A 24,968-nucleotide genomic window follows, 5' to 3' on the forward strand; every position below is an offset into this window, starting at 1 on the left:
CTTGCTGTTGGACTTGCCAAATTTTATGCAAAATGGTTAAATCTATGCTATGCTACCGGTCAGAAGAATCCCTACATGACAATGATATCAAGTGAGCATGGAGATCACCTAGATCAAAGTTTCCAATTATCTCATATGCGTTCACAAGCATAAGACCTCAACTCCTGGGTAATTGCTTCCATCAAGAACACCACAGCATCCTATATCTGCCTCAAATAGATGAAAGGTCAATTTCACAGAACTGAAGACTTTGTCTGACAGATTAGACACATGTCAAAGCCTTGTACAAGGCTGATTGTAGCAAGCAATACGCACAGACCACATGCCCCTCCAGACAGTAAGTCACTAGAGTTGTACTAAGCAGTGATTGGCTAGTTGAAATGATTATGTTAGGACTTCAATGCTGATAGGATTTCCCAACATCTGTTAGTAATATAAATAGGATAATGCCAAAAGATCCATTAAATCACTCACACGGGACACATAAAGTATACTCAGATCAATCAAAGAAAGCTTTCAGCAATCACATTAGGTCTCATGTCCTATTTCATCACTGGAGGAGATTCCATCTGTACTTCTCATTAGGCTCAAAATTCTGGCTGAGAGTCTATCACAGGCAACTGGAACTCATATAAGACCCGGGCTCCTACTATATAAGTGTGTTAGCAGTATTATCAGAGGTTTCCACCTAAACCTACTGTAATACAGACCAGCATATAAACCATGGCCAGTTCAGATAATCCAGATGATGTGGGGTGAGTGTTGGAAGCACACCCAGACTTAATATTTCTTCTATTTCTTGAAGAGTCTGCTGTATTCATCTGAGGACTGGCTGGGGTAGAAATTAAAATCATAGCAGCGATGAGTGTTGGTTCCAGGTTTTCTTTACCCTAACACTTCATCGACTCAATTTCAATTTCCCACAAGCAGTGTCCCATACACACACTGCTGTTCATTCACCAAAGTCCTCCATACATGATCCAATACTTAAACAGTGATGACAACATTGAGATTCATTTACTCTTATCTCTTTCTACCCTACATTCATTCTGATCTTACACTGTGTTCTCTCAGCAGCAGATTACTATCAGCAATGATATGATCATTGATATCCACATTATATACCATTGTTTTCCCCTGCATATGACATGTCAGGCAACATTAAATCTGAGCTATCTAAAGATAGATACTGTGTGGCAGTCCACAATGTTATAGTTGCATATTTCTTGTGTCATAACACATTGTCTCAGGTACTTACATTATATGAGTAAGAAGTATGTCACAAAATGTCTATAATCTGGAGGTGTGGGGTGATATTATAGTTATGTAGCCTGTAAAATCAATTCAAAATGATATATCTAAGGATGAATATCTGCATATTGTTATCTAGGCCCTACCTACCAGTGAGTTGTCTTTTGATATTGCCACCCTTTCCTCCTTACTGATTACAGTCTGATTTAGTGTCTTTTGAACTACTCTACCTCAACTGCATTATTTTAGGCGATGACCCAAGCCATATTGTTCCAATTAACATTGCACAGATGTGGACTGTTGGTGACCTTAAAGATTTGATTAAAGATAAGAAGAAGTGATATTTTGACCATGTTAATGCTGACAGTCTCAAGCTATGGAAGGTGAGTGATCTGGTACTTGTAATCTGATCTTATGCTGAGACTTTGGAAGGTTAACCTGTCTTTTAATGACCCACTCAAGCATACTCTTGAGAGCCTTGAACTAGATCACGAGAAGTCATTGTCACCCATAGATGGAATGCTCAAGGTTTTTAACAGTTCTCCTCAATGTGAGGACCTGCATATTGTTATCTAACCACTACCTGCTAGTAAGCTACCTGGTGATATCACTCTGACTTGGCAGATGGGCTGACACTGCCTCCCAGATAGCTCCCATACTCATTTGCAACTATCACCTTCTACACTCCTGAACAGGATGTAGCAACTTCGTTTGGAGTACAGCCAAAAATTTCCTCAAAATGCTCCTTCCATTTAGGGGAAACCTTCTGAATTCAAAGGCATACAGAAAGATCAACAATGTACTTCTAGCGGCTTCACTCAAGTACTTTACAGCTTTGAATGCCTACCAGGTGGCTGGTACATGGTTGTGATGAAGATGATCACTGATGATTACTGTTGTCTTGGAGAACTTTCCGTTCCTTACTTGCATCATGATGCACTCACTGTAAGACTTCAATCTCTTCACCAAGATTAAAATGACATCCTCTATTGTGCACAACCATCACATGGACATATATTTGGTAGTAGCTGCACAATTGAGATTACTAATACATTGAATCTGATTAATGGATGTGCAAAATAGGTGTATACTATGTAGCACATAGACTTTAGGGTATTCTAAGGATAAATTTGTAACTATGTATTGGTTACAGCAAGGTTACAGCTAGTCAGAGGGCACAGAAATGGGCATTTCTCAATATCTCAAAAATGTGCAATTCCCAATATGGTAGCTTGAAAGCATATTCATCAGACCTCATATGACAAATAGTGCCAATAGTGTTAGAAATAGGAAAAATACACATCACAATCCAACTACATAACATATAGAAATTATAGCATTACACAATGACACAGAAAAATGATAAGAAACTATGAGTGCTTTCCATTTTCCGGGATAACAACAGCAAGAGTTGTTATGTTGAAATTTTGAGTTGAAGAGTACTTATTTTTAAAAAGTACTGTATATGTATTGTGGTAGTACTTGTAAGTAATTTGTTTCAGGCATGACTGGGTGTAAGTGCAAAGTAATGGCCTAGATGGACAACTTACTATGAAAAAGAGGAGAGTCGCTACTGATTAATGCAACAAGGAAAATGAGGACCGGTGTAGCACTCAGCCTTACACTAGGCTCATATTCAGCTATTATCCAATATGTATAAAATGCCCATTGCACATAAATCAGTATATATTTTATATAATACAATATTATATAGAATAGTGGTGTTGCGATGTATAGGCTATGACTAGCAGGTGTTACTCAATGATAAGGGGTGGGCCCTATATGAACATATATGGTAAAAACAGAAATAGGTTTCAAAGTTCAAAACTTTTTTCTCTTCTTAGGCTAGTGTCAATCTCCAGGAACCCTGGGACCATTATCAGTCTATTCCTACATCCTGAAAATACTGGGACCATCATTTACAGTATTGGTTTTGAGTTAAAAGTGACTGTAGTAAGATATATGACATAGGAGGGAGGAGGAGGACCTTTTATATCTTAATAACCTGATTTTTCTCGACAAAGCAGGCTTTACCTTCATATATAAGGACATTGAGAGTACTCTGGAAAAATGCTTCTAGAGGACAAGTAAGTCATGGGAAGCCTAGAAAAATTGATCTTTGAGAGGAGTATAAGGAAAACTCACATATTTTAATCAGGATGAACTCAAATCACTCTGGGACCATTTTCAATCAATTTATATGATCATAAAACAGTAGGAACATCTTTTTAGATACCAGTATTTACATAATATCAAGATATATGAGTTTTGGAAGGAAGGGGGACCCTGTATATCTCAACAACCTGATTTTTCCTGACAAAACTGGCTCTACCATTATGTTGAGAGGTATCAAGAGCCTTCAGGAAAAATAATTTTGGAGTCCTGGCAAGACATGTGAAGCCTAGAAAAATTGATCTTTAAGGGGGGGGTATCAGGCAAACTCACATATGTATCACATTCCATATTGGTTGAGAACACTCTGAAACTATGTCCAATCTATTTGTATGATCCTTAAACACTGGTTACATTATTTTTACATTATTATTAATATGAAATCATGCCTCTTGGTGAAGTAGGTAGGGGGAGGGGGTAGCATGACTCTCAAATCTAATTTTTTTTGGATCAAATTAGCATTGTCATCTCATTCAGATTAGTCAATAACCTCTACATCAAGTTTCATATGAAGTCAAACAAGTCACATGAAGACTGAAAAAATCAATCATTGAGTGCGGTAGCATGCCAGGGGTTTCACATTAATAGGACTCAATAACACTCAGACCAAGTTCCTAATAACACAAACAAAGTGTAAAAGACTGACATTTACAAGCAAAATAGAGTCTTCACTACAACATGGTGTCTATAAATGTCACCATATAAGGGTCCCACACATCCCAACTTCATATCTTCCTCAATCTAATCAGAGAGACAGGAAGCTTTGGACTGTACAAAAGTTCTCTTGCCTAATTTGCCATCGATTTAGCTATCATAGAGGATAGTAGAAGATGAAACCAGCTCCAGCAGGTGTTAGAATACTTAATTAATGCGAGTTGTAATGTAGCTATAAGCTGGCCTTGTCTTCTATCATCCTCCATGCAAGACACAGCCAACTCAATAGCAAATTGGTTAGTCTGTCTTGCCGCCTTGGAAACATATTTGACAATAGACAGATATCAAAACCACTATGAAAGTAAGTATTAATGCCAATTCCTGCCTTCTTAGTCACTCATCAAAGCATCCCACTGTCAGTGTTGCAAGGATGGATGAAATCAAAAGAGAAGGAGAAGGCCACTTTTTTATCTAGCTCAGCATACCATGATCATACCAAGTCTGAGAGTATATCCAGTGACTCAGAGGACAGCTCCACTTTATCTAAGTTGAGCTTATCAGAGCCTCCTCACAAGACCAGATACTGATAAGGTATGGGGTATTGTTTCTTTTTGTTGATTGCAAGTGAGGCTCGTATTAAACTTTTGTGATCAGTATCAACAGAAACTAATGACCATGAGACAACATGAGGGTTGCCTTCTATCTTCGATAACATAAATAGGTCTTCTAGATCTATGTCGTTATATGCAGTTCAGACCACTTACCTAAGCTGGCACTTGTTGCTTATCTTCTTCTATCATCCATCATCAAGGTCTGCTCAGACCAGGGTGTTATCTATAGCTGTGCAGGAAGCAGAGGGCAGGGGTGGCAGAGGGGACTCATGTAACATATTGTAATGCAGCCTGCTTGATGAGAGATAGGAGATAAGTGATGGCAAACATAATGTGGACAGCCCCCTTGACGAGAGATAGACAAAATGAATAGGGGTTTAAATATTATTGTAACAGTTCTCACATGAATTGCAAGAGTATCAAGACAGCGAAGGCTATATCGGGATGTGTGCATGTTGCTGCATACATTAGTGATCCGATAGCCTGTTGATACAGCACGTGTTCTTTGGATATTTCAGATTCGGTGTCTGGTGAATGATCTGTTGTCTCCTTTGTTAGAACTATTCCCATTTCCATTGGTGTCTGCAACATTTTCACAACCTTCATCCTGAACCTTGTAATTATAGTGTTAATGTATGCTTCTTGCAACAATGTTATGGTCCACACTGATCTATTGCACTCAATCTTGAGCCTAAGCAACCAGGTAAGTTCTCCCAGATCCATAATTTTGAAGTGTTTGCGGAGCTGATGTGTGAATTTCTCAATGTGTTCAAGGTGCTTCAAGGTGCCTGCCATGTCATCAATGGACGTGGTTATAACATTGTGCTCGTCCTTGATTTATTTGAAGTACACTGCTCAATCAATTTGTGAGCATATGAATCCAGCTTTGAGAAAGAACCTTTCTAACTCTTCTGACCATTCAAATCCAGCTCGTTTTAGTCCATACAAGCTATGCAAGAGCTTTAGAACTTTTCCTTCCTCTCCTGGGTTCAGATATCCTGGCAGCATATGCATGTATATGTCATTGTTGAGCTTCACTGGGTGTGGGATCTATCTTTTCTGCTGGAAAAACAGGAAACTTTTTGAAAGAAAAGGGCAAAATTTATCCCTAATTTAATCTGTCCAAAAGTTATGACACAAAGTTATAATGGTTTTCCAACTTACCTCTCACACAAATCATGAATAAATCAAAATTTTATTATCTCAATTTTCTCATTATATCTCACATTAAAATTGTAAAATAATGTTCACATGTGGCCAAACAAAATTCTGGACAAATTGGAAGCAACACGGGTTATGATGTGTCTCAAAAGTGTGTTTGAGAAAAATTGAATGGAAACACACAAATTTAGGTTGGAATTTGTCTGGTGGAAAAGAGCAGAAAAAATTAAGACTCCACAACCATTTCAATGTCTCCAGTGTTTGTCTGGCAGAAAAATCAGAACAACATTGTGACCAGCTGTCACAATAAGCATAAGATGTTTTCAACAGAAAAATAAGAAACAAATTGGGAACAGAATATTCCAATGTATTCAAAATTTGTCCATGTGAAAAAAGTTGAAACCATTGAAATGGAGAAATTTTGAATGTTATATGACATGAGTACTCGAATGGCCAATTGCCATTCGCCATTCACCAATTGTCAATCGCCAGACTAACTCAAAACTTTGTCAGACTATTGGAATAATTCAGGACATAGTCAAACTAATCAGGACTAACTCGGGACTTTCTCAGACTAACTCGAGACTTTCTCAGACTAATGCGGGACTTAGTCAGACTGACTGGGGACTTAGTCAGACTCACACGGGACTTAGTCAGACTATTGGAATAATTCGGGACTCAGTCAAACTAACTTGAGACTTTGTCTGACTAACGTGGGATGTGTCTGACTAACTCGAGACTTAGTCAGATGAACTTGAGGCTTTGTCAGACTAACTTGAGACTTAGTCAGACTATTGGAATAATTTGTGACTTAGTCAGACTAATCAGGACTAATGTGAGACTGTCTAACTAACTTGAGACTTAGTCAGACTAACTCGGGGACAAAGTCTCGAGTTAGTCTGACTAAGTCCCGAATTATTCCAATAGTCTGACTAAGTCCCCGTAGGAATATGGCGATAGTGTTGGGATTTAGGGACAGCGTACGACTGTTGATGGTGGGGTCTGACATTCTTGCCACCTTCTCGCTCTCTATTTTGACTTCCAAAAATGCAACCATAGCGCGTAGAAACTCTGTCCATGTTGGTTGACGTTATCAGCCAACCACTTGTCGAGGTTCAGGTACTCTCGGTGTGATGCCAGCGAAGCGACATCCAGGGCAAATGTAAAGAGCCGAACATCGAGCAAGCTCTCCAGAATCTGATCCCATTTATAGTCATCATGAGCACCTTGAGGCTCACTTTGGCTTACCTTGAGGTCCTGAGCTACGTCCAGGATCCTCAAGATATTGAGAGGATTTTCCTCATAGAAGTCGCAGAAGGCATCAGTCAGATAGGTCGGTTCGATCTGCCACAGACACATGAAGACCAGCTGGTGGTTAGGATGTCCGGCAAGGAACATGGCTAGAAGTTTCCAAGAGTATTCCACGCATATTTTGTTCCAGTTCGCATCCTTGACGCTATTTAAAAGAAGGATGTAAAGATAGAAGAATAACTTACTGGCACTTGCAATAGACCCATTTGTACCAGTTCAGCGCTTATCTTTAGTGCCTTGTCGAGCATATCCCTAACACATGAGCGAATGTCGGCGCTGTCCGAGTCCACAAGTCGTATGAGAACCTCGAAGACATCCAATGAATTCCAAGTGTGACTCTGTACATTAGCTGCAAGGGACTTGGTTGTGGGGCTTGCAATTGCGATGTCATCCACTGTAATGATCCTCCTGCCTGGCAAAGACACAAAATTGAAAGTATCCGCAGGTAATGAGAGCAACACATCAAGAAGTTTTAGTTGATATAATGAGTTGGACCATGTCCCCCAGAAACCAATCACAGCATGAGGATCAGCGTCACGTGGGCAGTTGAGCAGAATGGCGATCAGAAGCTTTAAGGTAGCAGTATCCACCCCATGACGGTCAGGTAGATCAAATGCCTTAATGACATTCGCCCAATTCAAGATAGTGTGCTAATCACGCACATCAGTAAATGCAAATCTCAATCAAAGTGACCCTTACAAAGCTGCTTAACGCCCTGACCAAAGCTCCGACATCACATAAAGTTGTACCCTCCACGGCCAATTGAGCCAAATTGGACATAATCTCCACCAATTGAGGGTCTCGAGGAGGATTAGCTTCTGAAATCCCAAATCGTTGAAGCAGAGCACAGACAGTATCTGGATCGCTGGTAATATCAGGACCCAGCTGAATCAGTGTCTGAACCAGGGAAGTCCCAGGAGGCAAGCTGTGCAGAAGGGTTCGGGTTAATAGTTGACTGAAGTGGTAAACACATTGTCCTGACCTTAACATTGAAAAAATGTGCTGCAGGATAGGAGCAACAATTTTGGGCCCATACTTTGCCTGTGTAGCAGCAATGAGCACTTGATGCTGCGTGGGATCCAGGATTAGGGTCTCGGAGGCGGACTCGGAAAGAAGATTTGACATGAGTTTCACAACTTGCTGAGGTGAAAGATTGGCATGGTCGAATGAGGGGTGCTGGTACATAGTATTGTAAATGTAAGGGAATTTTAAAGGGCTATATAAACATCAACAAGCCAGAGGTGTGTCGACAAGGTTGTGCAGGAGGTTTGCTATAATAAAAGTTCACGTTACACCTTGTTCAACACTTGAAAATGGTGAAAGGTTGTTACAATACGGTGAGTGCAGTTAGAGAACGAGGAGAAACAGATATGCACGACAGATAGTAGGAATAAAGGCAAAATGAATCTATGGTTGATAGATGGACCTCGCGACCTGCAATGTCTGTTGCGTGAAGGTTTCAACTAAACAGCAGGATGTCTTACGCTCTCAAGCAACATGGTAACTTCAGGTGTGACACGAATGAACTCCTTGTTCCAGAATTCATACTTCAAATTGTGGAGCAACTCAATGAAAGTGACCAAAGCACCCCAGGGATGAGGATGATGAACAATGAAGCGCTCCAGAAGGACACGAGTCATTACTTCACGAAAGCGATTGTCCTTCACTTCCACAAAGAGATGGAGAAGCAAAGAGCTGAACCAGTGGGTATGGGCATTGGGATATCACAGGTGGAGAACCATAGAGCTCAAGAGGTGGTGTTGTCCTAAATAACGCGTCAATCTATGTCATATGAACTAGTAGATTCGTTGGACTCGCCTTGAACATCTAAATTAGCAGCAAGATACTATAAAGCAACAACGCCAGGGTTGCTCGCGACAAATACAGACAAGCCACTCCTCGCCTTGGCCTGAGCAACTGACGATACTCCAATGTACATGACAAGGGAGTTTATCAATGACAGGTTGTACGATTTGGTTGAACTCTCTGGCACGCTGGGCAGCCTCAAGCGATCTTTGAGTGTTGTAAGGAATGAAGGGGTTCCACGATTAAGGAGGTATTGATTGAGGTTGTTGCAGAGATCAGCGCTTTTGAGACCTGAGGCAAAGTCTGATAGAATGGGTGGTATCGGTCCCATTTCAGGAATCAAGTCAAATTTGATGTTGCATAGATGGGGGTCAGGAAGGATGATAGACATAGGGAACATGCTGAGGATGATATTGCGAAGCTGGATGCAACATGGAGGGATGGCATCGCAGAGACCGAAGTAGTATTCGCTAAGGAATTCTGGGAAATCATGAAGAAGGATGAGGAGGAGTTGGAGGGAGCCGTGATACAGATCATGAGATGCAAGTTGGAGATCAGCCTCTTTTAAGAACGGAGCCAAAAAATTAAAGAGGAAAAGAAGGAGCTTGTGGAATGCAGACCAGCCCTAATGGAATCGAGTCAAAAAAGGTCCTCTAATATTGAATTATAATCTCACCTCCCAGTTTTCAGATAGCAGCAGTTTTGGCATGAAGAGTCAATGTGAAACAAGACAGAGCCAAGAGAATGCGAACCCAGGAAAGTAAGTGGGTTGCAGAGAACTGAAAGTGTCACTGCGATCCTGTGAGAGATGATAAAAATAACAACTGGAGAACGGTTTACCTGATGGCGATCAGCAGAGAGAAATAAGCTGAGCCTAGATGTTCTGCGATGGAGTGCAGGTCGCTAATGAGACTGGAGAAGAATCTGAAGAACGGCTTCTGTGGAAATCAAGATAGTCTCCGCAGCAACGGTATTGACATTCAAAAAGTATAAATGTATGTTAGCAGAAAGATCGGAGTGATGTATGGACTACACCTTTGGACAGCATTATAGAGGCATGAAATGAAAAGACAGTATGTGAAGGTATCAACAGGGTTGACAATTCAGATTCAAACTTTACATGTTGGCTTGTGTGGATGTGTCGATTACGGCATGCTCCCATGGAGGTCGCGATTGTGAGTAGGAAAGTAACTGAGTCGTTGAGTTATATTTTGGTTTCGGCTTGATAAATAATGAGGTTGATAATGGGAAAATACATGTAAGAGCAGTAGCTTGATTTGGTGAACAAATTGCTCTTGAACGAAGATTAGCATACACTGTGACATGCGGAAAAAAACATATGAGGGGTACAGACACAACAGTTGCCCCGTCACCGGTCACCTGCAAGCTCTCGATCTAAAATAAGAAGTGATGCAGAAGGTGGTCGAGATGCAGCACAAGCGACGAACTAGAAGCTGGAAGCCTGTAACGGTAAAGACAAGGAAACAAGGGAGCACGACCCCAATGAGGTTGCGGCTGACCCGGACTGGCGACAACCGTGAAACTTTTCGTGAAAACTCTTCTACTACTAGGTACGGGAATCATGACTCTGCACTATGATAGTATGATTCATATGAATCACTGAGTCCTGAAGCTTGAAGGCTTGAAGACCACAGAAGTGCCCATGCATGATGTTGTCTTGTGCTCGTTCAACTGTCTCTCCCGTTCACAGACTGGGCTACCCAGAAACCGGCTGCTAGTGCAACTTCTACGGAACATATTGTTGACAATCAGAATTTGATTCTAGTGGGGAATCCAGACACACCGGTGTCTTGGCCGCACTTGCCACAGTATACCAGCAACGACATCATTGCATCGCCAGGTGTTCAACCAAGCTTCTGAAGGAGTGCATATTCATACATGCAAACCCAGTCAGCAACGTCTATACATTATGCGAGTGATGTTTGCTATAAGGAATGCTTGATCACCTTTTAATTTATTGGGCGCCAATGCACGACTGTCATTGTCTGACCCCATATACTAGCCCAGAAGTAAATTATCATTAGATTCAAACCACCATCCCTAGCCTGAAAAATATGTAGTTACCATTAACTCAACTATCAACCAGATTGCTTCTGCGGTCCAGAAGTACCGCAGCTCCGCTCTAGTTCTTCGTTCCTAAGACGCGCTGTGGCAGCTTCTAGCGCCCTTATCCGATGTTCTTCTGTGGTATTGTTACCTTGAAGGTCTGTGCCTCCTAGAACATGAACAAGTGCCTTGGAGCTGCTTCGTAAGAACACGATACTGAACTTCGCTTGCAAGCTGAATCATGGAATTGACTTCGGCTTGTGTCTTCTTGCCTTTCTCAACTAGAGCCTGGAGCTCCGTGTCCATGGTATATTCTCCACGCAGAAAAGTGTTCATGAGATTTTCTTTGATCGGAAAACGTGCCTTGACAGACTTTTTACCTGTCCAGTCTTCCCTGTGGGTCTGACACTCCATGAAAATCTGAGGGATGATGTTCAGTGAGCTCCACAAATAAAGTCAAGCACACTGACCATTTTCACATCTGTATCACCATACCACCGGAGATGGATAGCTTCAGCACCCTCTGTCTTCTCCAGTCGACCAAGGTGAAGTTCAAGATCTTCATTGTCAAAGTATGTCAAAGTAATGGCTGCAATAAGCGTCAACAATACATCCTGTGATGATTCGGAATCAAAAATGTACCAGCATCCTTCTGTTCGAATTCCTTTTTGGCATTGAAGACTATAAAGAGAGATAAATCGAAACAAGTACCAAAATGCACTCCCACTAACCGAGAACGGGTAGATGTCGTAAAATGGCCAGTTTTAGTGGAACCAGGTTATCTGGATGCACCTAAAATTGACTAGTTAGTAAACATAAATGTGATAAGAAAAATATTTATTACCCAATACTTTGTCGTCTGATGTACAAAGGTGCTTTGGTTCCCGCCTGCACTTGAATCGCCCTGTACAGGATATCCTCAAGTGCGGACCAGGTCATAGAGCTTGGATAACTTGATGATCAAGATGTCCCAATTGTATTTATAGAAGGGCTCAAGATAGTGTTGAATAAATGTAGGTTTCAGCAGAAAATTTGTGATTTTAGATCAAGGATGACACATCAGGAAATTCAGAAAACGCACATCGTGTTTCTATGGCGATGACTGGTGAATTGGTATAAGGCAAGAGGCATGAATGGACGTACCTTTGAAATTTTAAGAAAACCAGTGATATCTAACTTAGTGTACAATGCCAAATCGTGAACATCTGCTATGAGGATAGTGACTTCTTCTTGAAGGCTGTGAAAGAGGTCTTCGAGTGAGGTATCAGATTGGTTATCGACCATCATCATCGTCTTCGGAGCCCTCGTCGGGTCCATAGTCCGAAGGGCATGCTCGATGCGATCCTGGGTCAGAGGAATGGGTGTGGAGTGCCTCGGAAGAAGATGGTGAAGATTCTTGAGCGATGAGTTTTTGAACGTCCTTTTCAGCATCCCGTATATGGTGAGATAACTCGGCGGTCTGGACAGCGTCAGCTGAAGCAGAGGAATGAACTGAGCTTTGATTATTTACCTTTTGTTTCAGGAAATCATAAAACTTTATCGGGCTCCTGTTTCAGCATGGCAGTGAAATCACGTTCATCTTTGTCGTCCCAGCTGTGAGAGGTGGTGCGAGACTACCCAGATAGAGCGGATGAGTGTGGCTCGAGCAGTTTGGAGAAGGATTTACCTTGAATTCATGTTTCAACAAATTGTAGTCGATGTAGAAGGGTCTCCATTCATCATAAAGGTTAGTCTGTCAGAACAAGATCATCTAGTTCGCTTCACCTAATTTACCATACACAAAAATGACACATCGTGATCTTCCTTCCAAACTTCATGATGTGCCTGTCAACAACTAGCTGGGAATAAGTGGAAATCCTTTAGAAAAGAGTGTTCTACAAGTCTGCGGCGGTAGCTCACCAACACGGAACAAGGAGAAGAAGTTTGGGTGTTAACATGTTAATTTCCACAATAGAAATAGAAGAGGGTAATTGAATTTCTAGAAAGAAAGGAACGTGGTGGGACAACAGCCCATCTAAAAAAGGAGTGTTTGATGTATGTAAGTACTCGTGTCTAAAGCAGCTGGGGTAAGCGCATACAATATGTACTGGGATTGGGTGGTCGTATATAGGATTGGTCTAGTACGGATTGAGCGTATGTCGTGGCGTGGCGTGGATGGGGTACAGGTCCCCTGGCGTAGCGGTAGCGTGGCAAAGGAAGTGTGGCAAAGAATGTATGCCAGGTAGAAGGGAGGGGGAGGGGAGGATGTGATACTGATAGAAATATACAGATAGAAGATAGGTGATATGACGGGCAATATCGATAATAAGTTCTGAAGGAATACCATTTTTAAAGGAAGGAAGAATGGCAAGGATGGAACAAAACAAAAACACAGGAAAAAAAAGAAGGAAAAACACGCAAGCGTGAAGATGGAGACAAGTAACAGTAAAAAAACAGATCAAAGAAGGAAAAAAGCATGACACTTTCAAACACCAGACATGAATCCCCGTCGTCAATCACCTCCCATACCCGCTCCTGCTCCTCGGCCGCCCCCAATTTGCAGTAAGTCCACCAACGCCAACACCCCCACCAGCACTCGTACCAGTGTTCTGACCAGTAACCCACCTAGGCGCCGAATCACTCCTTACCCTTTGATGTTGCTGCTGCTGCTTCTCACCACCACTCCCACCAACGTCCATATCCAATCCAAACTCAAATTCATATCCCCCTCAACATCATCTTCTCCCCCCATTAAAGCACTGCCAAGTCCAGAGACAGACCCTCCCACCATAGGAGAAACCATTGGAGATCCACCACCCATCGAAGACCCAACACTGCCCACACTAACGACACTCCCCGTCCTTCTCTGCCTCTTCTCCCTTCCTCCTCCCTCTCGCATGCCATGTGCATCTACATCAGGAGTGGGCGTCAGGGTGATACTAGGCTGGCACCCATGTCCGTGTCGACCAAAGGCAGAGAACTTGCTGGAGGTGGGAGAGGGGGTTGATGTGTGCAGGGCGTACTGGGGAATGCTGAGCATTGGGACTGATGGATCATGGCTGTGGCCATGACCCTGAGATGAGTGCGAATGGGAGGGGGAGTGTGCATGTGAGAGGGATGGAGAGGGGGCTGAGGTGATGTAGATGTTTGGGCTGTGATCACTTGGAATCGGGCTTGGAGGGACTGGAGAGGGGGAGGGGCTTGGGGCATTCAGGGTGTTGAGTTCTTGGATTAGCGTTGGTGATACTGCATGTAGGGTTAGTGACGAGTTGAGATTTAAAGGAAGAAACGCACCAGATCCGATCGTATCGCATAGGGTCCTTATGATCCCAGTCAATTTCTCCACTTTCCGTCGTTCACGGCACATCTCGGCACCTGCCCAATTCATCCAAGCTTCGCCTCCTCCACCCATCCCCATACTGAAACCAGGTGCCATGACATTCAACAAAAACCCCTCCTCACTTCCATCTTCATCATCATCTCCCCCAATACATAATTTCGGGGGGGGAGGTACTAGCAGATTGGGAGAGGGTGTTGGCTATGTGAGAAGGGACACGTCCGCCTAGACATGAGATCTCGCGCCAGAGGGCCTTGTTCTCATCTCGCATGTCATTTAGAAGACGAGCAACTTCACTGGGGAGTTCAACGCTAGGGGTTAGATTAAATTTAGTTGTGTGGTGGAGATTGAGCAGAGCTTACCGGCCACATTCGCAAGGATCAGGCTCAAGAGCCTTGCGTTTGATGGCATCCAAGAGGTCTGGGTGTGCGTGGAGGAATTTGGGATGGCTGAATTCCCAAGTTTGAGATGTTGTAGATGTGCGTTGGGCGTGTGGTGTCTGTTTTATGAAATGTTAGATGATGAAATGAGTGGACATAGGTACGGACTCCGTTGATTTTGTGAAAGCCATACATGTTGAGTTGGCGCACAAAGCTTGAGAACTGTGGAGATGTGAGTTGTTTAAATAGTGGTGAAAAGAAGACTGACATTGTTGTGTTTGAAATGAGAGCCAAGGATGCTCCTGCTGAATTCGCCTACATTTGAAACGACAAAACTAGAAAGATGGAATGAGACAGAAAGTGAGAGCGATGAATAGGACTGACCTTGTTCTGAGTTCAGTCCATGCAATGAAAAGCTGACTCTGTGGATTGTTGATCATCCTGTAGATGTTGAATGGCAGATATGAAGTAGTCAATTGAACGCACTGATAAAGCTTTGTTACAAAGTTGTTGGTGCCCATTGGTTTACCGATGACGCCTAGACTAGGACCTGTTGCACTAGATTTTTGGCCTTCATCGTCTGTGTCGGCTTGATCTGGCATTGAATAACCTGTTATGCCATCGGGATCATCGTATGTTGCATTTATATCAATCTGATTTGAAGGCTGTGAACTAGCCGGTGTGAGCAGACCTTGTGAGGAAGGTTCACTTATTGGAGGGGGTGACAAAGCTGTTGTTGTTATGATTGGATGTGGGAGTACGTGCCCTCTATAAGAATGAGAGTGTCCATGACTGTGATTAGTGGGTGGCGGAGGAGTGGTGTTTGTGAGACTTCGTTTATGTGGTACACTCTTTTCTACTGCCAATTCGCTTGATGAAGTAGAGTGAGATCCGGTGCTCGGACGACGCTGTGCTAGTAAGAGAGATGAGTTGTCTGTCGGTTCAAAATTGAATTGAAAGGTGGGAGGTTGTGGACTAAGATGAGCTGGACTGAAATTTGGAGGTGATACAGGAGTTATAGGAGATACACCATGATGAAGATGTGAAGATACTGAGAGGGAACTGAGGTTGAGCATTAAATTGCTGCTCGTAATAATTAAGGAGAAGTGGAACACGCCGAGTCTTAGTCAGCTGGTCAGCCCCTGGTATTCATATTTACCACAGAAGCTATGAACTCAGGGGTGAGACTGTATCTCTCCGGGTATCGGTATGAACTTGCAAAAGGGCGCCAAGGAGTGCGAGTTCCTGAAGGTTGTCTCATGACTCTGATAATATACACCAGTGGGATCAACATACTCACCCAATACCAGCTGTGAGATGCAGTTCAATCAATTTTGTTTGCAAATCATAGTAGACTTGTCGTCGGCAACACTTCTGGAATATATCAGGAATTGCCGACTGGGTTTAAATCATAGTCATTCTGTATATCAACTCTTCCCAACCTCAAGATTAACTTCTTTCTGACCTCTAGAGTACCATATATACCATGTTCATAGCATACTACTATAATTTAATGTCATGGGGATTACACGTATTTTCACACTTTATATACTTCAAAACATTGTCAAAACATAACATTTAGTAGCAATGTTTCGAGTCGCGATTCCAGCATTTGTTTAGTAAGCTAAATTAGTTGTTCAATACAAGTACAGAGGATATGCAATTCCGGGCTTCTTGTCTGCTACTATCTCGACTTCCTATTCATAGATAGGATGGAGAACACAGAGAATAGAGGTGCTAGGGACATAACATCTAAGTTTATAGGTTCATTATATTCTGCAGAAATTAAAGGTGTCGGCTAGACGGAATGTCCAAAAGTGCAGCCTGTAGCGATGATGACCATGCCCCGAGTCACATGTTGACAAATGATCGTGAGTTTTGATCAGATGTCGAATATATTGTCACTCATGAGCCTGTGTGTCTGATAGGAAATTGTCGGGCAGCGCCATCGCCATTGGCAGATGAAGGCGCATGGTGAATTCTTCAACAGTTCCTCACTACCGACATGATGTACCCTCAGATGGAAAATGCATTTTCTGCATACCTTGGTGGTCGATACATCGTGGACGACTGGAAGGATGCTAGAGACACATTATTCTCTGGTGATGGCAATGACAGCATCGCCTTAGCAAACCTTTATGCATTAAAGGCCAAGCACATACCCCTACCATCGTCTTCATCAAGGGTAAACAGCTGCCTCTCAAGCACTCCCATTCAACAACCGTGTAAACATCCCCAAGTAAGTGTGTCATCATCTCTGACGACTGTTACTAAATAACAAATATAGTTGAGGACGGACTCAAGCACTCGTGTTCAACAACTGCATAAATGTCTCAAAGTAAGTGAGTTATTATTCTGACAAATTTATACTAAACAAATACAGCGGAATCCATACATCATTACTGAAGCAGATGAAAGTGAAAGAGAAGAGGTAGATGTTGAAGATGAGGTTGAGGTCAAAGATGCCCCTTCTGTGTGATTGCCAAAGGTTGCACACTTTTCTGGACCATCAGCTAAGGATAGGTTGGCTTCAGCATTCGATAACATTTTCGATAGGATCGGAGAGAGGCGATCCTTCTCATTAGAGACTCACTCTTGCAAGGCCGCTTCATTCTCCTGTGCAATTGAAGGCAGAATGTACCTCCTCCATGTTCAGAGTATGTTCATTCTTAATGATGTGTGACCTTACTTATTGTATGCCAGGAAATGGCGTAGATTACATCTCTGAACACCTTAGGAGTCAAGGATTTCCTGTTACGGTGTCGGCTTGGGCAGCAGGCCAGTTGTATGTTGTCGCAGATAGCCCTAAAGCTATCTCAACGTCGCTTCCAACCTCACATAGTTTTGCCGTTAAACAATACATTCAGATTTCAGACGAGGAGCATCAGGCAGTCGAACATTTAAGGTCCAAACTTCCCGACCCAGGGTGGGTGAGGATCAAATATGGAAAGTATAAGGGCGACATGGGATACATCTTTGATTCTGATCAATCCAATGGTTTTGTTACCATCTTGATCACTTTCTGGGACTTTCCCTATCCCATGCCTGGTCGTTCTGTGGCCCTACTAGACCGATCCCGCCTCCCTAATAATGATCAAGCCATTCGCAACATTATCCGCGATGGAAAAGTCGTGGGATGCTCTTATACAGGCGAACTATACTATATGGGACTCTTAGTGAAACAATTTCACTAGAAACAAACAGAGTATAGACTATCCGAAGATAGAGCCAGGGATATAGACTATTGGAATCGATCTGAAGTCTCAGAGATTGACAAGAGCTAAATAAACTCAAGTCCAGAGGACAGAAAGAGGACAAACTAAGATGATATTTGAACTGAGATACTATAGGACCTTTACAAGAGTTTATATACTAAGAGAATAATGGAAGGATCAATAAGTAAGGGTCCAAGGCTATGTATGAAGCATATGCAAAGTCTATCAAATGCGAGTCAGAAATGAAACATAGGTTAACAGATCAGTAAGCATACCGGTAGTAAGTATAACCAAGATACCGGGAACAGGAAATATCGAATAGGCTGTGTTTAACGTCATATGAACATGAGATGAATTAAGAAGCTTATCATAAATCGGACCGGAAGCAGATCTATACATTGGACCAGATCAGATCTAGGGTCTGAAGTCTGGAAGAGAAGCATGGATATATGGGATATGACAGTATCCCCCCCTTAGGGCCAATCCTTAGAGGCACAAGAACCATTGGTCTGGACCAGACGAAATTAACGTGAGATGATGGAGAAGTCGATGGGGAAAGTTTCTGAGTTCAGAATCAGACAGATATACTCAAGGCAGGGCATCCTAGATTGATTCTTCCTTTCCCATTTCATTTTTCACTCTGTATAACACTCTATCAGACATGTCTGGCAACACCTCTGGATCTCAGAACACCGCTAAGCAGAAACTGCAGCTTGGATGGAGGAAGAAGAGAATCAGAAGTGTCAGGAGGAGGAATGGAAACATCAGGAGGACTTGAAGAAGATTGAGCAGGCTGAAATCTGAATGGAAGTGGAAGCAGAGCAGAAAAGGCATAGCGAAATAGTAGCACAAATGGTGAGTTTCAGATGGGTATGATGACTTTTCCTAATGGATAAGAAGACTCATGCTATGGCTTCCGAAGGGAGCGGATCCTGCACGTGTTGTGCTACCAAGGGTTGAACTTGTCTGTGGACGGATGCAGCTAGTAATATTCTGGTGAGTTATCTGCATATTTTTGGATCCAAGTTTTTTTGATGTTCGGATAGATCAAGTCTTGCAACTCCTGTCAGAAGGACAAGGCCACATGGCCTGGAAAACCCAAAACTGTCAAGGTACCATATATGGAATATGACAAGAAAGTGATCTTTGTTGGCAAAACATGCATTCCAATGATCAGATAAGAAGGAATGTCCTGGTAGTCTATCATGCATAGCCTATGTTTAGTCCAATCAGAACTTTTTTTCTTACAGTTCCACCATCTGTTTCTCTGTCAAAGCGAGCATCTGCCTTGAGTCATTTATATGTATCTCATTATACTTGTAAATAATCCTCAGGCTCATCTCTAGAGATGCCACTATGCTAAGAGTCCACTATGGACTGCAGAGACAATGATACATCTGAAGTTTCTGGACATGTTGGAGTAGACCTCAGTGAGTGAGGCCATATCATTGGTAGTAGACTGATTAACCATAATGATGCAGTAAATGGAGTATTAAGAAATATCAAGCCTGTTCTCACTTTATGTTGAATCACCAAGTTGTTGAAGCAGCAAGAAATTAGTACTTAGGATCAAAGCAGTAGGTCATGGCTGCAGTCAATGATCTCCAAAAAATAAGAATCATAGTTACTGGTGTAGGTAATACAACACAGAGTGGGGCTATACAAAGATGGCTCCAAACTGTTATCTTTATGTTGTGGTCTTGCACTGCCTAGTCTGCTATACTTGGTGAGACAAGTGCATTTGACCTAGGGGTCTGCGGTCTGGGAATAGTTTTGGGAGTCAGTGAGTGATATGGGGTCAATAATCTGAGTGTGGGAAAAAATGTCTGAAGGTATAATTACAATGTCCAATGCAAGAGTGTCAGGTCCAATGTTTTCGGGTTTCAGATTATCGGGTTCGGGTTCGGGTTATCAGAAACTAATAGTGAGTGTCGGAACAGCGAGTGGTATGTGCAATAATAATGATGACAGATATGGACAGTGAAGGAACAATGATATTCACAATGTCAACTAAGAACTACGAAATATCGGATTTGACCCCTGATGTACTGTGGTGTGAAGAAGTTATAGTGACTGGCTAGCAAGTAAGCTAGAGCACTAATAAAATCCTACTGAGTGCAGGTGTGCTATATCGACCCAAGAGGATTGCTATGAAGCACTTCCTTCAAATAAAATGCGAAGAGAGTAGATGCGGAACATGAGAGAACGAGTGCGATTAAGGAAAGCGAAGACGACAGTGAGAGCGAAGGTGAGAACCTGAACCCGATAAAGGTGCAATGAGAAATGAGTGAGAGCGAGAGGTTTCTAGGTAAAGCACGATTCCGCGGGTAGCGGCTAGGTATGGATGAGGGTTATGGCTGAGGTATAACCAGATATAGAATGCTAAGTCTGAACCTGCTGAAGGTACAACAATTCAGATGGTGAGTCTGAACAATGTGTTGGGTCTTGCAGAACCTAGCTGCTATTAGACCCTAAAGGGTTTCTGGACCAGGCTCAAGGCTCAGAGTAGAGGAAATATCATAAAAACCTGCTGAGCACTCAGACTCATACTGGTAACTGGTGAAAAGATAACTTGCTTATGTAAGCTACAAAAGTGCCAACATAAGATAAGGTAAAAACAGTCTCTACAAGCCCAGCCAGAAATGAATCCCTACATCTCATGGGAACTTTAAATCATGACTGTCCCCAGTCATCTACCTATGTAAACCAAAGCTAAGCTAAACTTAAGAGAACTAACCTGGGGGTCCTCAAACACCTGTTGTTTCCTTGACGCGTATACCAGGTAAACTGCGCCAGTGAGTGAGGGTCAGGTAATGCAATAAAACGATAATCCCCAGACTTTGCTTTTCCGCTTTGTATAGCTTTGGACTTCGCATCTCAGTAGTATATAAACCCTGTAGAATCTATGTACATCCTGAGTTCGAATATTATCTTAGACTCTGCTCATTCCTTCCTCCGCCCGACTTGACACATAATTCAGTACTTTATTTTCGACTTAGTCGGACAGCCAATGGTTGAGAATAGACCCAGTTAGGTGGGCCGTCCAACGTGGGCCCATGTGTGCTTATGCACAGATGGGCCCACAGTGTGGAATAGCACCCATGCTAGCAGGTGGGCCAAGTGTTGATGCCATAGCATGAATGGGACAATTGTAATGGGCCACAAGGTACATGGGTCCAGTTATATATCTCGGAAGGGGGGTACGGATGGGCCTAGCTACTTATTCTTGGGGAAATTTGATGTCGGAAGAGCCAACAGGAAAATTTTGAGCCCATAATAGTATCAGGCATGGCTGGCGAATGGGCTCAGCTCGTATCGGAATAGCTTACGGATGAGCCCAGCTGGTTATTGACAGTATCGGAAGAGGGCACAAGTGAGCCTACCGGTTATTCCTGGGCCCATCACAATACTGGGAAGGGTTAGTGGATGGGCCAACTGGTTATTTTGGGCCCAGTAGATACCAATTCAGTGTGCGGATGGGTCAAATATGCAAGACCTGGCCCAGCACATAACAAATTCAGGTGCGGATCGGCTCAGTACACAAGCATCCGGAAGGGCCCAATCGGTCCTCACATTCAATATGCGGATCGGTCCGGCTGGTAAGGTTTAGGCCCAGTGCACCAATATCCGGAAGGCCCGAACTGGCCCAGCACATGCACATTCCCACAGATCGGGCCAGCCAAGGTGGGCCCCAATATGCGGGCAAGTCGGGTGGGCCTACCATGAAGGAATTCCCGGTAGTGATGGGCGAGCCATTAGTATATGGATGTGGTACTGATTTGGTAGGGGTCACGGATGGGCCCAGCAAGTTTTTTCGGCCCACCGGATATGCATATGATCCCACCTGGAGGGGCAACGTATAGTCTCATCTATTGTTCGGCCCAGTACATATGCCGGGTAGTCTTGGATGGGCCTACGGATGGGCCCAAGAGAATATTCATTTGATCTCGGAAGGGCCGACTAAGCTGAATATATGGCATGGGACTGCATTGTATTCGTGAAGGGCCAGCTAGTTATTTGGTCTGGCCCATGATAGGCATCTGATTTCGGAAGGGCTAACAGTTGCGCCCAGCAGGATATTCTTCGACCTAGTACATGTGCAAATAATCTCGGAGCGGCTTCCGGATAAGCCCAGTGCAAGTGTTGGATCTCGGAAGGGCTCGGCTAGAGAATTTGGGCCAAGTCAGTGCACTTTGTGTCAGAGACTAGTTTTACAGATGCAACTGGTGCAACAGAAACGAGTAATAAAATACAGGACAAAGTTCGATACGAATGCTGATCCAGATCCGACGTTGATATACATGTCGGAGGGATGCACCATACATGTACCGTCCGCGATGATGCACATCATTATAATGCTCAGAAAATCATCGGCCGTGATCATCGTGCCGTAGTCGGGAGTGTCAAAACTTTCATTGCCACTACCGCATGAATATCACAGCGTCATGTCATCATCATGAAGTAAAGCATATCCTCACTATGGAAGACAAGATATTGAATGAAACAACAATGCAGCTCATATCTACAAATCACATAAACCCAGAACTGAGCTACAGGAGATGGGGACCGTGAACAGCATAGTAAGGAAAGATGTAGCTAAAAGTACAGAATATATAGGGTATCATGATATAAAGAATCCCGGAAACTAGTCGATCCGAGATGTACCGGATAGGGTGTCATTGCTCTCTACTAGGCATCCGAGGCGTCAAGGTGTTGCTCCAGTGCGTCCAAGCGCTGGTGGATGATGGTCTCCACTGAATGAACTCTTACATCCAAGGTGTCCAGTCGCTCGTTGGTGGCCAGGAGATCAAATCTCCTGCCGAGGTCCTGAATGCTCTGCAGGATGTCCCTTGCAGTGGGCTCGGGATCGGCGCAGTTGGTTGGCGCAAACTGATCACCCCGTTCGGGCCGTTGGCTTGTGCTGTTGATCGCAAGCGTTTTGATTGGCACATCAGCCGGCAGGCCAGGTTGTTGCTCCACCTCTAAGAGTTATCTCAATGAGTTAACATCTTTCCATTTGGACGGAAAGCTCACCTTCGGCGATGTTAAGTATAACTGGAGATATCACGCGGGACTTCCGAATGCGCGTTCCGGAGTGTTCGGAAGAATTTGAGGAAGCAGCGGAAGCCTTTGCCTGGATTCTCTTCCTCACGCCGACGCCGTCGATCGCACAGGTGACCTTCATGAGGTCGCAATTTGCACACACAAGTCGCGTGCATCCGAACTTTTTGTCCAGAAGGACAACGCATGGTATGTCCATTTTCGTGCACTTGTCGCACTTCCGGGGATGGAAACGAATGGAATGCTTGAAATTTGTTAGGTTGTCCTGGTACAGATAGACACAACAACTTACCTGGAACAGAGTAGCAATACAATCATCTGAGCCCCATTCTGCAGGCTTGACAATGGGTCAGCATCAGCGCTACGGATAAGTGAGAATCACTTACCCGAATGTCTGAATCCCGGAAATCCTGGTCATTGCCTGGCGGACCAGCCTTGTCAGGAGCAACAGACGGTAATGCCTGGAGCGATAAGCCATTTGCTGCATCAACCAAGATCAACTGACATACCTTCGGTTTCACATCAATGATTGCGGTTGGCGCATCCGACATCAACTTCCTTTTCTTTTTCAGAGGCTCTTGGGGCGAGGAAGGTAACTTGGGGGTTTCGACCACAACGGCCCCATCCGTATCTTCATCGCCCGCCTTTCCCTTCTTGCTATCGCCGGCCGTGGAAAGTGCCTTCCAATGTTCCCTATCAGCTTTGGCCACATACAGGTGGCGGTATCTCAAGGGTGGATGTGCCGGATGAAGGAGAGGGGGTAGGTTCTTGAGCACTCGTGGGCGGGAAGGGCGTTTTGGTTGCGCTACCGGCTTGGCAACGAGATCCAGGTCCGTGCAGGATGGATTCTGACGTGCTCGTAAGCACGAAGATCATCTCAGTTCTGGTACAGGCTTGGCAATGAAATCTGGGTCTGCACGGGATGGCGTTGATGCAAGAGCTGAGGTTGTCAAGGGCGGGACGATGTGAGGTGGTGAGGTGGGAGAGGTGGTGATTGCGCTCGATGTCGCAAGTAGAGAAACATCAAGGGCAAAGGGTGGGCGATAGTCTACGGTCTTCTCGAATCGCGGGTGGTCCTTGATCCGTGGGTCGTCTTCTGCTACCGAAGTCCAATTGGGGACATTCTCAAAGGCACCGCCCTTTGAATACTGCCGGATAACGGTGGCGCAGGAGAGTAGCAGGGGAGAGAATGATGTCGCATTCCCCGCATAGAGTTTCAAGTCTTTGGCCTGTGTGAAATGGTCGGGTTGCAAAAAAATCTGAAGTCGGAGAGGAAATATAACTTACCACTCGCCTGGCGATCTCATCCGAGAGCCTTAAGGTTTCTGGGTCAGCTTCCTTTAACTTCATGCAACGCTTGATGAGCGACTGCACATCAGCCAGAGTTATCTCCAGGGCATCGTTGGCTGCTTCCTGAGGTATCATGACAAATTGTGAAGGGACGAAATTCGTTAACGGCAATGAAAGGGATGGAAGCAAGAGAATATGTTTGTGTGGGAAAATGGCTGGGTGTCATCCCAATCCGCCGGTTCTGGGTGTTTCCGAGACATGTGGTCACTCAGAAATCTTGTCCGGGTGTCACACTATTGTACAGAACAATTGTAGCTACCACTCTGGCATTCGGTCACTGCCATAGGTATATCCACACTGCAAATCCACAAAAAATTGTGTAGAGTCCGGCGATCTCATACACGGCATAGCACCCATTATGGGCGAGATGTGGATTCAGGGTTGTCGCGGCGGAGGTATTGTAGATCAAACCACATATTATTGTGATAACGGACAGTATTGGGGTGAGGATCTCACCGATACAGACTAGCACGCCGCCGCAACAAGCCTTAATCCACTTCTCACCCATAATGAATGCTATGCTGCATATGGGATATCCAGACAGCAGATTATGGTCAGGCGGCATATGCAGATCCGCCTTTCCTGATGTGGATGTGATGACGTAAGACAGCAG

The 24,968-nt window shown here is 43.8% G+C and overlaps 9 protein-coding genes across 9 annotated transcripts; 3 read left to right on the forward strand and 6 right to left on the reverse strand.

Moving 5' to 3' along the window:
• Positions 1-723: 723 nt before the first annotated feature.
• Positions 724-2,122, forward strand: F5891DRAFT_976565 (uncharacterized protein; the record flags this gene model as incomplete). Its single annotated transcript, XM_041376624.1, has 7 exons — positions 724-755; positions 1,251-1,274; positions 1,391-1,403; positions 1,452-1,588; positions 1,619-1,634; positions 1,684-1,801; positions 1,974-2,122. The coding sequence occupies 7 exons, from the start codon at positions 724-726 to the stop codon at positions 2,120-2,122; spliced, it is 489 nt and encodes a 162-aa protein (XP_041230563.1).
• A 4,592-nt stretch (positions 2,123-6,714) lies between these two features.
• Positions 6,715-7,366, reverse strand: F5891DRAFT_1126284 (uncharacterized protein; the record flags this gene model as incomplete). The annotated part of the gene is made up of 4 exons (XM_041364075.1): positions 6,715-6,918; positions 6,939-7,046; positions 7,098-7,298; positions 7,346-7,366. 4 exons carry the CDS (start codon positions 7,364-7,366, stop codon positions 6,715-6,717), a joined length of 534 nt encoding a protein of 177 aa, XP_041230564.1.
• A 1,257-nt stretch (positions 7,367-8,623) lies between these two features.
• On the reverse strand, positions 8,624-8,884 carry F5891DRAFT_944396 (CCR4-Not complex component; the record flags this gene model as incomplete). The annotated part of the gene is made up of 1 exon (XM_041374548.1): positions 8,624-8,884. A coding segment is annotated over one exon (261 nt), but the record flags the coding sequence as incomplete, so codon positions are not given.
• F5891DRAFT_1255344 (CCR4-Not complex component) lies at positions 8,832-9,675 on the reverse strand (the record flags this gene model as incomplete). Its single annotated transcript, XM_041369989.1, has 2 exons — positions 8,832-9,591; positions 9,643-9,675. 2 exons carry the CDS (start codon positions 9,673-9,675, stop codon positions 9,007-9,009), a joined length of 618 nt encoding a protein of 205 aa, XP_041230566.1. The 3' UTR covers positions 8,832-9,006.
• A 1,547-nt stretch (positions 9,676-11,222) lies between these two features.
• Positions 11,223-11,925, reverse strand: F5891DRAFT_1255350 (VTC domain-containing protein; the record flags this gene model as incomplete). The annotated part of the gene is made up of 5 exons (XM_041369990.1): positions 11,223-11,453; positions 11,504-11,622; positions 11,676-11,714; positions 11,765-11,825; positions 11,878-11,925. Coding segments are annotated over 5 exons (498 nt in total), but the record flags the coding sequence as incomplete, so codon positions are not given.
• A 2,782-nt stretch (positions 11,926-14,707) lies between these two features.
• Positions 14,708-15,169, reverse strand: F5891DRAFT_1126285 (HSF-type DNA-binding-domain-containing protein; the record flags this gene model as incomplete). Its single annotated transcript, XM_041364076.1, has 4 exons — positions 14,708-14,848; positions 14,898-14,951; positions 14,998-15,064; positions 15,114-15,169. 4 exons carry the CDS (start codon positions 15,167-15,169, stop codon positions 14,708-14,710), a joined length of 318 nt encoding a protein of 105 aa, XP_041230568.1.
• A 1,565-nt stretch (positions 15,170-16,734) lies between these two features.
• Positions 16,735-17,923, forward strand: F5891DRAFT_1183654 (uncharacterized protein; the record flags this gene model as incomplete). Its single annotated transcript, XM_041366322.1, has 5 exons — positions 16,735-16,968; positions 17,017-17,067; positions 17,113-17,160; positions 17,218-17,386; positions 17,433-17,923. The coding sequence occupies 5 exons, from the start codon at positions 16,735-16,737 to the stop codon at positions 17,921-17,923; spliced, it is 993 nt and encodes a 330-aa protein (XP_041230569.1).
• A 3,157-nt stretch (positions 17,924-21,080) lies between these two features.
• F5891DRAFT_976570 (uncharacterized protein) lies at positions 21,081-21,807 on the forward strand (the record flags this gene model as incomplete). The annotated part of the gene is made up of 3 exons (XM_041376625.1): positions 21,081-21,110; positions 21,300-21,362; positions 21,466-21,807. The coding sequence occupies 3 exons, from the start codon at positions 21,081-21,083 to the stop codon at positions 21,805-21,807; spliced, it is 435 nt and encodes a 144-aa protein (XP_041230570.1).
• An 826-nt stretch (positions 21,808-22,633) lies between these two features.
• On the reverse strand, positions 22,634-24,430 carry F5891DRAFT_976571 (uncharacterized protein; the record flags this gene model as incomplete). The annotated part of the gene is made up of 7 exons (XM_041376626.1): positions 22,634-22,926; positions 22,979-23,270; positions 23,298-23,342; positions 23,392-23,466; positions 23,515-23,853; positions 23,896-24,234; positions 24,293-24,430. The coding sequence occupies 7 exons, from the start codon at positions 24,428-24,430 to the stop codon at positions 22,634-22,636; spliced, it is 1,521 nt and encodes a 506-aa protein (XP_041230571.1).
• Positions 24,431-24,968: the final 538 nt, after the last annotated feature.

Source organism: Suillus fuscotomentosus (genome assembly GCF_016647785.1).
Source record: "Suillus fuscotomentosus strain FC203 chromosome Unknown F5891scaffold_8, whole genome shotgun sequence".
Classification (NCBI taxonomy): domain Eukaryota; kingdom Fungi; phylum Basidiomycota; class Agaricomycetes; order Boletales; family Suillaceae; genus Suillus; species Suillus fuscotomentosus.